Source organism: Coregonus clupeaformis, unplaced genomic scaffold (genome assembly GCF_020615455.1).
Source record: "Coregonus clupeaformis isolate EN_2021a unplaced genomic scaffold, ASM2061545v1 scaf1238, whole genome shotgun sequence".
Classification (NCBI taxonomy): Eukaryota; Metazoa; Chordata; class Actinopteri; order Salmoniformes; family Salmonidae; genus Coregonus; species Coregonus clupeaformis.
In genome coordinates, this window is record NW_025534692.1 from 115,001 (window position 1) to 127,469 (window position 12,469).

The following is a 12,469-nucleotide window of genomic DNA, read 5'->3' on the forward strand; positions in this document are numbered from 1 at the left end:
ATACCCACTACACCCTATACAGCCTGAATACCCACTACACCCTATACAGCCTGAATACCCACTATACAGCCTGAATACCCACTACACAGCCTGAATACCCACTACACCCTATACAGCCTGAATACCCACTACACCCTATACAGCCTGAATACCCACTATACAGCCTGAATACCCACTACACCCTATACAGCCTGAATACCCACTATACAGCCTGAATACCCACTACACAGCCTGAATACCCACTACACCCTATACAGCCTGAATACCCACTACACAGCCTGAATACCCACTACACCCTATACAGCCTGAATACCCACTATACAGCCTGAATACCCACTACACCCTATACAGCCTGAATACCCACTACACAGCCTGAATACCCACTATACAGCCTGAATACCCACTACACAGCCTGAATACCCACTATACAGCCTGAATACCCACTACACCCTATACAGCCTGAATACCCACTACACCCTATACAGCCTGAATACCCACTATACAGCCTGAATACCCATACAGCCTGAATACCCACTACACAGCCTGAATACTTACTCATACAGCCTGAATACCCACTACACCTAAGCCTGAATACCCACTATACAGCCCTGTAATACCCACTATACAGCCTGAATACCCACTATACAGCCTGAATACCCACTATACAGCCTGAATACCCACTATACAGCCTGAATACCCACTATACAGCCTGAATACCCACTATACAGCCTGAATACACCCTATACAGCCTGAATACCCACTATACAGCCTGAATACCCACTATACAGCCTGAATACCCACTATACAGCCTGAATACCCACTATACAGCCTGAATACCCACTATACAGCCTGAATACCCACTACACAGCCTGAATACCCACTACAGCAAAAAGCCTGAATACCCACTACACCCTATACAGCCTGAATCCACTACAACCTATACAGCCTGAATACCCACTATACAGCCTGAATACCCACTACACACGAATACCCACTACACATACAGCCTGAATACCCACTATACAGCCTGAATACCCACTACACCCTATACAGCCTGAATACCCACTACACCTATACAGCCTGAATACCCACTATACAGCCTGAATACCCACTACACCCTATACAGCCTGAATACCCACTACACCCTATACAGCCTGAATACCCACTACACCCTATACAGCCTGAATACCCACTACACCCTATACAGCCTGAATACCCACTATACAGCCTGAATACCCACTACACCCTATACAGCCTGAATACCCACTACACCCTATACAGCCTGAATACCCACTACACCCTATACAGCCTGAATACCCACTGTACAGCCTGAATACCCACTACACCCTATACAGCCTGAATACCCACTATACAGCCTGAATACCCACTACACAGCCTGAATACCCACTATACAGCCTGAATACCCACTACACCCTATACAGCCTGAATACCCACTACACAGCCTGAATACCCACTACACCCTATACAGCCTGAATACCCACTATACAGCCTGAATACCCACTACACAGCCTGAATACCCACTACACCCTATACAGCCTGAATACCCACTATAAAGCCTGAATACCCACTACACCCACTCACAGTATACAGTACCTCTACACTGACACACTGCACGTAACCATATGACCTCACTGCTCTCTGATAGGCTAGCTGTGTGTGATGCTTGTAGGAGGAAGCACAGTGTGGAGAGTGGGACAGATTACTGTGTGATGCAGACGTGAAGCTACCTACAGAGAGTAGCTAACTCAGGTCAGACGCAGTGGTGTACGTACCGTGGAGAGTGGAGACTCTGACCTAAGCTACCTATACAGAGAGTAGCTAACTCAGGTCAGACGCAGTGGTGTACGTACCGTGGAGAGTGGAGACTCTGACCTAAGCTACCTATACAGAGTAGCTAACTCAGGTCAGACGCAGTGGTGTACGTACCGTGGAGAGTGGAGACTCTGACCTAAGCTACCTACAGAGAGTAGCTAACTCAGGTCAGACGCAGTGGTGTACGTACCGTGGAGAGTGGAGACTCTGACCTAAGCTACCTATACAGAGTAGCTAACTCAGGTCAGACGCAGTGGTGTACGTACCGTGGAGAGTGGAGACTCTGACCTAAGCTACCTATACAGAGTAGCTAACTCAGGTCAGACGCAGTGGTGTACGTACCGTGGAGAGTGGAGACTCTGACCTAAGCTACCTACAGAGAGTAGCTAACTCAGGTCAGACGCAGTGGTGTACGTACCGTGGAGAGTGGAGACTCTGACCTAAGCTACCTACAGAGAGTAGCTAACTCAGGTCAGACGCAGTGGTGTACGTACCGTGGAGAGTGGAGACTCTGACCTAAGCTACCTATACAGAGTAGCTAACTCAGGTCAGACGCAGTGGTGTACGTACCGTGGAGAGTGGAGACTCTGACCTAAGCTACCTATACAGAGTAGCTAACTCAGGTCAGACACAGTGGTGTACGTACTGTGGAGAGTGGAGACTCTGACCTAAGCTACCTACAGAGAGTAGCTAAGTCAGGTCAGACGCAGTGGTGTACGTACCGTGGAGAGTGGAGACTCTGACCTAAGCTACCTATACAGAGAGTAGCTAACTCAGGTCAGACGCAGTGGTGTACGTACCGTGGAGAGTGGAGACTCTGACCTAAGCTACCTATACAGAGTAGCTAACTCAGGTCAGACGCAGTGGTGTACGTACCGTGGAGAGTGGAGACTCTGACCTAAGCTACCTATACAGAGTAGCTAACTCAGGTCAGACGCAGTGGTGTACGTACCGTGGAGAGTGGAGACTCTGACCTAAGCTACCTATACAGAGTAGCTAACTCAGGTCAGACGCAGTGGTGTACGTACCGTGGAGAGTGGAGACTCTGACCTAAGCTACCTATACAGAGTAGCTAACTCAGGTCAGACGCAGTGGTGTACGTACCATGGAGAGTGGAGACTCTGACCTAAGCTACCTATACAGAGAGTAGCTAACTCAGGTCAGACGCAGTGGTGTACGTACCGTGGAGAGTGGAGACTCTGACCTAAGCTACCTATACAGAGAGTAGCTAACTCAGGTCAGACGCAGTGGTGTACGTACCGTGGAGAGTGGAGACTCTGACCTAAGCTACCTATACAGAGAGTAGCTAACTCAGGTCAGACGCAGTGGTGTACGTACCGTGGAGAGTGGAGACTCTGACCTAAGCTACCTATACAGAGTAGCTAACTCAGGTCAGACGCAGTGGTGTACGTACCGTGGAGAGTGGAGACTCTGACCTAAGCTACCTATACAGAGTAGCTAACTCAGGTCAGACGCAGTGGTGTACGTACCGTGGAGAGTGGAGACTCTGACCTGAATTCTGATTGGCTGAGAGCAACAGATGAACTCTGAAGGTCAATATAATAGTTAATGATAAATTTTTTCTCCTCCTATCTTTCTCTCTTTCTCTCTCCTTCCCCCTCATCTCTTTCTCTCTCCTTCCCCCCCATCTCTTCCTCTCTCCTTCCCCCCCATCTCTTCCTCTCTCTCTCCTTCCCCCCCATCTCTTCCTCTCTCCTTCCCCCTCATCTCTTCTCTCTCTCTCCTTCCCCCCCATCTCTTCCTCTCTCCTTCCCCCCCATCTCTTCCTCTCTCCTTCCCCCCATCTCTTCCTCTCTCTCTCCTTCCCCCATCTCTTCCTCTCTCCTTCCCCCTCATCTCTTCCTCTCTCCTTCCCCCCCATCTCTTCCTCTCTCCTTCCCCCCCATCTCTTCCTCTCTCCTTCCCCCCATCTCTTCCTCTCTCTCTCCTTCCCCCCCATCTCTTCCTCTCTCCTTCCCCCTCATCTCTTCCTCTCTCTCTCCTTCCCCCCCATCTCTTCCTCTCTCCTTCCCCCTCATCTCTTCCTCTCTCTCTCCTTCCCCCCCATCTCTTCCTCTCTCTCCTCTCCAGTCAGGATGTCTATCACTAAGATCCATGCCAGAGAGATCCTCGACTCCAGAGGAAACCCCACCGTGGAGGTGGACCTCTACACCGCCAAAGGTACACACCTTCATGCTCACAGTCCACGTGTTTGCACACAAACATACCACCATTTTGTGTTTACCGACCCAGCAGTCTAACCTCTCTCTGTGTGTGTATGGTCAGGCCGTTTCAGGGCAGCCGTGCCCAGCGGTGCCTCTACCGGTGTCCATGAGGCTCTGGAGCTGAGAGATGGAGACAAGTCACGCTACCTGGGAAAAGGTGAGTTATGTCTCTCTGGGATCTGTTGACCTGGTCTGATCTACCTCTGGGATCTGTTGATCTGATCTATCTCTCAGGGGTCTGTTGATCTGGTCTGATCTACCTCTCTGGGATCTGTTGATCTGGACTAGAGATACTCAACTCTAGACCATAAGTCCAGTTCCACTTCTGATTTTAATTTCTACCTGCTAGTTAATTGCAGTCACCTGGTGCAGTACTGGACTAGAGGGTAGAGGTACTGGACTAGAGGGTAGAGGTACTGGACTAGAGGGTAGAGGTACTGGACTAGAGGGTAGAGGTACTGGACTAGAGGTACTGGACTAGAGGGAAGAGGTACTGGACTAGAGGTACTGGACTAGAGGGTAGAGGTACTGGACTAGAGGGTAGAGGTACTGGACTAGAGGGTAGAGGTACTGGACTAGAGGGTAGAGGTACTGGACTAGAGGGTAGAGGTACTGGACTAGAGGGTAGAGGTACTGGACTAGAGGGTAGAGGTACTGGACTAGAGGTACTGGACTAGAGGGTAGAGGTACTGGACTAGAGGGTAGAGGTACTGGACTAGAGGGTAGAGGTACTGGACTAGAGGGTAGAGGTACTGGACTAGAGGGTAGAGGTACTGGACTAGAGGTACTGGACTAGAGGGTAGAGGTACTGGACTAGAGGGTAGAGGTACTGGACTAGAGGGTAGAGGTACTGGACTAGAGGGTAGAGGTACTGGACTAGAGGTACTGGACTAGAGGGTAGAGGTACTGGACTAGAGGGTAGAGGTACTGGACTAGAGGTACTGGACTAGAGGTACTGGACTAGAGGGTAGAGGTACTGGACTAGAGGGTAGAGGTACTGGACTAGAGGTACTGGACTAGAGGGTAGAGGTACTGGACTAGAGGGTAGAGGTACTGGACTAGAGGGTAGAGGTACTGGACTAGAGGGTAGAGGTACTGGACTAGAGGGTAGAGGTACTGGACTAGAGGGTCAGGTTTAAATATCCCTGGAGTAGACTGATCGGTGGTAGATGTGATCTGATAGTGTGTTGTGTTCTATCTCTTTAATATCTAATCATCTTGAATATCTCTGAAGGTACCGTTAAGGCTGTGGATCATGTGAACAAGGACATCGCTGCCAAACTGATTGAGAAGAAGTTCAGTGTTGTTGACCAGGAGAAGATTGACCAATTCATGCTGGAGTTGGACGGAACTGAGAACAAGTGTATGTCTCTCCTCCTGTGTCTTTATTGACATTGAAAGTTTGAGCACTTAAGCCCAATTTAAACCTTCTGCTTCACCTCCCTTCCCTCCTGCCTCCCTTCCCTCCTGCCTCCCCTCCCTCCTGCCTCCCCTCCCTCCTGCCTCCTCCCTCCTGCCTCCCTTCCCTCCTGCCTCCCTCCCTCCTGCCTCCCTCCCCTCCCTCCTGCTCCCTCTCCTCCCTGCCTCCTCCCCTCCTGCCTCCCCTCCCTCCTGCCTCCCACCCCTCCTGCCTCCCCTCCCTCCTGCCTCCCTCTCCTCCCTGCCTCCTCCCCCTCCCTCCCCTCCCTCCTGCCTCCCCTCCCTCCTGCCTCCCTCTCCTGCCTCCCTTTCCTCCCCCTCCTATAGCTAAGTTTGGAGCCAACGCCATCCTGGGTGTGTCTCTGGCGGTGTGCAAGGCAGGAGCAGCGGAGAAGGGAGTGCCCCTGTACCGTCACATCGCTGACCTGGCCGGACACAAGGACGTCATCCTGCCCTGCCCCGTGAGTACAGCTTTAACCTTTAACCTTTAACCCCTGCCCCATCATATACCTACCTATATATAATATAACCAGGACGTCATCCTGCCCTGCCCCGTGAGTACAGCTTTAACCTTTAACCCCTGCCCCATCATATACCTACCTATATATAATATAACCAGGATATCATCCTACCCTGCCCTGTGAGGTCCCGTGAATACATATACCTTCATATTTATAACAAACTACCTTTATAGTTGATGTACAGTATATGGAAAAATGACTTTGAAATTACAATTGAAGAAACTTTTTTAATGTTATGGAAAAAGCAGGTAGCATATCAAACTAGAAAATACATTTCCTAAAGAATATGTGTACGCTCGCCTGCCCTCTCTTCAGGCCTTCAACGTGATCAACGGTGGTAGCCATGCTGGTAACAAGCCCTAACCTCATCTTCTCTACCCCTCTCCTCCCTCTCTCCAGGCCGTGCTGGTAACAAGCCCTAACCTCATCTTCTCTACCCCTCTCCTCCCTCTCTTCAGGCCGTGCTGGTAACAAGCCCTAACCTCATCTTCTCTACCCCTCTCCTCCCTCTCTTCAGGCCGTGCTGGTAACAAGCCCTAACCTCATCTTCTCTACCCCTCTCCTCCCTCTCTCCAGGCCGTGCTGGTAACAAGCCCTAACCTCATCTTCTCTACCCCTCTCCTCCCTCTCTCCAGGCCGTGCTGGTAACAAGCCCTAACCTCATCTTCTCTACCCCTCTCCTCCCTCTCTCCAGGCCGTGCTGGTAACAAGCCCTAACCTCATCTTCTCTACCCCTCTCCTCCCTCTCTCCAGGCCGTGCTGGTAACAAGCCCTAACCTCATCTTCTCTACCCCTCTCCTCCCTCTCTCCAGGCCGTGCTGGTAACAAGCCCTAACCTCATCTTCTCTACCCCTCTCCTCCCTCTCTTCAGGCCGTGCTGGTAACAAGCCCTAACCTCATCTTCTCTACCCCTCTCCTCCCTCTCTCCAGGCCGTGCTGGTAACAAGCCCTAACCTCATCTTCTCTACCCCTCTCCTCCCTCTCTCCAGGCCGTGCTGGTAACAAGCCCTAACCTCATCTTCTCTACCCCTCTCCTCCCTCTCTCCAGGCCGTGCTGGTAACAAGCCCTAACCTCATCTTCTCTACCCCTCTCCTCCCTCTCTCCAGGCCGTGCTGGTAACAAGCCCCTAACCTCATCTTCTCTACCCCTCTCCTCCCTCTCTCCAGGCCGTGCTGGTAACAAGCCCTAACCTCATCTTCTCTACCCCTCTCCTCCCTCTCTCCAGGCCGTGCTGGTAACAAGCCCCTAACCTCATCTTCTCTACCCCTCTCCTCCCTCTCTCCAGGCCGTGCTGGTAACAAGCCCTAACCTCATCTTCTCTACCCCTCTCCTCCCTCTCTCCAGGCCGTGCTGGTAACAAGCCCTAACCTCATCTTCTCTACCCCTCTCCTCCCTCTCTCCAGGCCGTGCTGGTAACAAGCCCTAACCTCATCTTCTCTACCCCTCTCCTCCCTCTCTCCAGGCCGTGCTGGTAACAAGCCCTAACCTCATCTTCTCTACCCCTCTCCTCCCTCTCTCCAGGCCGTGCTGGTAACAAGCCCTAACCTCATCTTCTCTACCCCTCTCCTCCCTCTCTCCAGGCCGTGCTGGTAACAAGCCCTAACCTCATCTTCTCTACCCCTCTCCTCCCTCTCTCCAGGCCGTGCTGGTAACAAGCCCTAACCTCATCTTCTCTACCCCTCTCCTCCCTCTCTCCAGGCCGTGCTGGTAACAAGCCCTAACCTCATCTTCTCTACCCCTCTCCTCCCTCTCTCCAGGCCGTGCTGGTAACAAGCCCTAACCTCATCTTCTCTACCCCTCTCCTCCCTCTCTCCAGGCCGTGCTGGTAACAAGCCCTAATCTCATCTTCTCTACCCCTCTCCTCCCTCTCTCCAGGCCATGCTGGTAACAAGCCCTAACCTCATCTTCTCTACCCCTCTCCTCCCTCTCTCCAGGCCTTCAACGTGATCAACGGTGGTAGCCATGCTGGTAACAAGCTGGCCATGCAGGAGTTCATGATCCTGCCCATCGGAGCGTCTAACTTCCACGAGGCCATGAGGATCGGAGCTGAGGTTTACCACAACCTGAAGAACGTGATCAAGGCCAAGTACGGAAAGGACGCCACCAACGTAGGAGATGAGGGTGGCTTCGCACCAAACATCCTGGAGAACAACGAGGGTAAGAGCTGCATCACAGGAACTATCTTATAGGGCCCCCTGGTGGAGCTGCACCACAGGGACTATTACTATAGGGCCCCTTGTGGAGCTGCACCACAGGGACTATTACTATAGGGCCCCCTTGTGGAGCTGCACCACAGGGACTATTACTATAGGGCCCCCTGGTGGAGCTGCATCACAGGAACTATCTTATAGGGCCCCCTGGTGGAGCTGTACCACAGGGACTATTACTATAGGGCCCCTTGTGGAGCTGCACCACAGGGACTATTACTATAGGGCCCCCTTGTGGAGCTGCACCACAGGGACTATTACTATAGGGCCCCCTTGTGGAGCTGCACCACAGGGACTATTACTATAGGGCCCCCTTGTGGAGCTGCACCACAGGGACTATTACTATAGGGCCCCCTTGTGGAGCTGCACCACAGGGACTATTACTATAGGGCCCTCTTGTGGAGCTGCACCACATGGACTATTACTATAGGGCCCCCTTGTGGAGCTGCACCACAGGGACTATTACTATAGGGCCCCCTTGTGGAGCTGCGCCACAGGGACTATTCTAAAGAGTCTTAGGGCCCCCTGGCAGAGGTGTGTGATACTTGGGGCGGCAGGTAGCTTAGTGGTTAAGAGCGTTGTGCCAGTAACCGAAAGGTCGCTTGTTCTAATCCCCAAGCCGACTAGGTGAAAAATATGTCGATGTGCCCTTGAGCAAGGCACTTAACCCTAATTGCTCCTGTAAGTCGCTCTGGATAAGAGCGTCTGCTAAATGACTAACATGTAAATGTTGAACCTTTCTTCTCCCTCCAGCTCTGGAGCTCCTGAAGTCAGCTATTGAGAAGGCTGGATACCCAGACAAGATCATCATCGGCATGGACGTGGCTGCCTCTGAGTTCTACAAGGCAGGAAAGTACGACCTGGACTTCAAGTCACCTGACGACCCTGCCAGATACATCACTGGCGATCAGCTGGGAGATCTGTACAAGAGCTTCATCAAGGGATATCCCGGTACGTAGAGAAACACAGGGACACACACACACACACACACACACACACACACACACCCTTCCTCGCTAACACCTTCTCTCTCCTCTTCCAGTCCAGTCCATTGAGGATCCCTTCGATCAGGATGATTGGGCGGCGTGGTCAAAGTTCACCGCCGAGGTTGACATCCAGGTGGGCCCAGTCATTGTTTGTTTATCTCCAACTCTTGCTATATCTATAGGTGGTATCTATAGGTGGTATCTATAGGTGGTATCTATAGGTGGTATCTATAGGTGGTATATATAGGTGGTATCTATAGGTGGTGTATATAGGTGGTATATATAGGTGGTATCTATAGGTGGTATATATAGGTGGTTATATTTATCTGCCTGCCCACATCCATACCCTCCACCTTGTGAGCAAAACATTTTAGCAGCACCCCTCGTGACAGCGAAGACAAAAAATAATTGTTTTAAATTTAATTTCCTGGCAATCTACTCATTTTGCCATGGGGCGGAGAGAAGATTTTGCCATTTTATAACTAATTTCATGCAATTGCAGTTGTGTCAAGTTGGCTGGATGTCCTTTGGGTGGTGGACCATTCTTGATACACAAGGGAAACTGTTGAGCGTGAAAAACCCAGCAGCGTTGTAGTTCTTGACTCAAACCGGTGCGCCTGGCATCTACTACCATACCCCGTTCAAAGGCACTTAAATATTTTACCTTGCCCATTCACCCTCTGAATGGCCCACATACACAAGTCCATGTCTCAATTAACCTGTCCCCTCCCCTACATCTACACTGAAGTGGATTCAACAAGTGACATCAATAAGGGATCATAGCTTTCACCTGGATTCACCTGGTCAGTCAGGGGGCCCAATCTGTCATGGAAAGAGCAGGTGATCATAATGTTTTGTACACCCTATATAATCTGTATGTTATTCAATAGGTGGTGGGTGATGATCTGACCGTGACCAACCCCAAGCGTATCCAGCAGGCTGTAGAGAAGAAGGCCTGTAACTGCCTGCTCCTCAAGGTCAACCAGATCGGCTCCGTCACAGAGTCCATCAAGGCGTAAGTATAGGGCCCCTGCACCACAGGGACTAGTCTAGAGGGTCTCCTGTTGGAGCTGCACCTCAGGGACTATACTCATTTGTTGCAGTGTCATCTACATGTTTAAAATACTATAGGGCCCCCTGGTGGAGCTGCATCATAGGGATTAAATTATAGGACCCCCCCTGGTGGAGCTGCACCACAGGGACTATATTACAGGGCCCCCTGGTGGAGCTGGACTATATTACAGGGCCCCCTGGTCGAGCTGCACCACAGGGACTATATTACAGGGCCCCCTGGTGGAGCTGCACCACAGGGACTATATTACAGGGCCCCCTGGTGGAGCTGGACTATATTACAGGGCCCCCTGGTGGAGCTGGACTATATTACAGGGCCCCCTGGTGGAGCTGCACCACAGGGACTATATTACAGGGCCAAACTGACCATCCCTTATGTGTATCAGGTGTAGTAGCGACTAGGCTTCTCATGATATAGTATTAGTTCTTAGTTTTTTGCGTTGAGATTTCTTTCCGTTATGAAAAGTGCTTTAGAAGATTAATTCATTATTTTGTATTATTATTACAGGTGTAAGCTGGCCCAGTCTAACGGATGGGGTGTGATGGTGTCTCATCGTTCAGGAGAGACAGAGGACACCTTCATCGCTGACCTGGTGGTCGGACTCTGCACTGGACAGATCAAGACTGGTGCCCCCTGTAGATCAGAACGTCTGGCCAAATACAACCAGCTGATGAGGTCAGTTACACTGACCCCTACAGGAATACACCTGCTACTGCACCCTAGTTAATACTATAGCCTTATAATACAATGACCCCTACAGGAATACACCAGCTACTGCACCCTAGTTAATACTATAGCCTTATGGTAGACTGACCCCTACAGGAATACACCAGCTACTGCACCCTAGTTAATACTATAGCCTTATAATACAATGACCCCTACAGGAATACACCTGCTACTGCACCCTGACTCAGTTAATATACTGTAGTGTTATGTTAGACTGACCCCTACAGGAATACACCTGCTACTGCACCCTGACTCAGTTAATATACTGTAGTGTTATGTTAGACTGACCCCTACAGGAATACACCTGCTACTGCACCCTGACTGACTTTATACTGAGTTAATACTGTAGTGTAGCCATATACCAGATTTATTCAATACAAACTGCCGGACCACGTTTTATATTGCAAAGACGAAGGATCCTGACCTCTGACCACTGACTTCTATGTCCTCCAGGATTGAAGAGGAGCTTGGAGACAAGGCCAAGTTCGCCGGCAAGGATTACCGTCACCCCAAGATCAACTAAACCCTCCATCCTCCTCCATCACGGCTGACTGTCTCCCCTCCTCTTGGGGTCAGGGGTCAGAAGAAGACGAAATTCCACTTTTTATGTTTTCTATCTTCAACCCTTTCATCCCTCCCTCCCGAAACCTCCCCCGTTATGAGCGTCTATTTTGACGTAACGTGTGAAATAAAACAAAACTAAATTGAAAGTGGTGCTCTCCTGTCTTTATTGCCTGTTTCCTGCTGCTCTGTCTACATCACCGACTGTCTTCCTCCCCCCTCCTCTCCCCGTAACGATTCCCCAGATCGTTGTTGTAAATGAGAATGTGTTCTCAGTCAACTTACTGGGTTAAATAAAGGTTAAAATATTTTAATAAATACTGAGTTAAATAAAAAAAGTATACAAATAAAACCAATGTAGTGCACTATTTAGACCAGGGACCATCACCACTACATATGATCTACTACTATATAGACCAGGGACCATCACCACTACATATGATCTACTACTATATAGACCAGGGACCATCACCACTACATATGATCTACTACTATATAGACCAGGGACCATCACCACTACATATGATCTACTACTATATAGACCAGGGACCATCACCACTACATATGATCTACTACTATATAGACCAGGAACCATCACCACTACATATGATCTACTACTATATAGACCAGGGACCATCACCACTACATATGATCTACTACTATATAGACCAGGAACCATCACCACTACATATGATCTACTACTATATAGACCAGGAACCATCACCACTACATATGATCTACTACTATATAGACCAGGGACCATCACCACTACATATGATCTACTACTATATAGACCAGGGGACCATCACCACTACATATGATCTACTACTATATAGACCAGGGACCATCACCACTACATAGATCTACTACTATATAGACCAGGGACCATCACCACTACATATGATCTACTACTATATA

General features: G+C 50.1%; 1 protein-coding gene across 1 annotated transcript in view; it reads left to right on the forward strand.

The window, feature by feature from the left end:
* The window catches only part of LOC121561471 (beta-enolase), a 17,172-nt gene extending 5,472 nt beyond the window's left edge, over positions 1 to 11,700 (forward strand). Inside the window, exons 2-11 of the mRNA XM_041874021.1 lie at positions 3,925 to 4,014; positions 4,120 to 4,215; positions 5,293 to 5,421; positions 5,805 to 5,938; positions 7,934 to 8,156; positions 8,960 to 9,157; positions 9,249 to 9,325; positions 10,083 to 10,207; positions 10,772 to 10,939; positions 11,444 to 11,700. Of these exons, the coding sequence (XP_041729955.1) occupies positions 3,930 to 4,014; positions 4,120 to 4,215; positions 5,293 to 5,421; positions 5,805 to 5,938; positions 7,934 to 8,156; positions 8,960 to 9,157; positions 9,249 to 9,325; positions 10,083 to 10,207; positions 10,772 to 10,939; positions 11,444 to 11,513 (1,305 nt within the window). The 5' untranslated portion in view covers positions 3,925 to 3,929 and the 3' untranslated portion in view covers positions 11,514 to 11,700. The remainder of the gene's footprint in view (positions 1 to 3,924; positions 4,015 to 4,119; positions 4,216 to 5,292; positions 5,422 to 5,804; positions 5,939 to 7,933; positions 8,157 to 8,959; positions 9,158 to 9,248; positions 9,326 to 10,082; positions 10,208 to 10,771; positions 10,940 to 11,443) is intronic.
* The last annotated feature ends 769 nt before the right edge of the window (positions 11,701 to 12,469 follow it).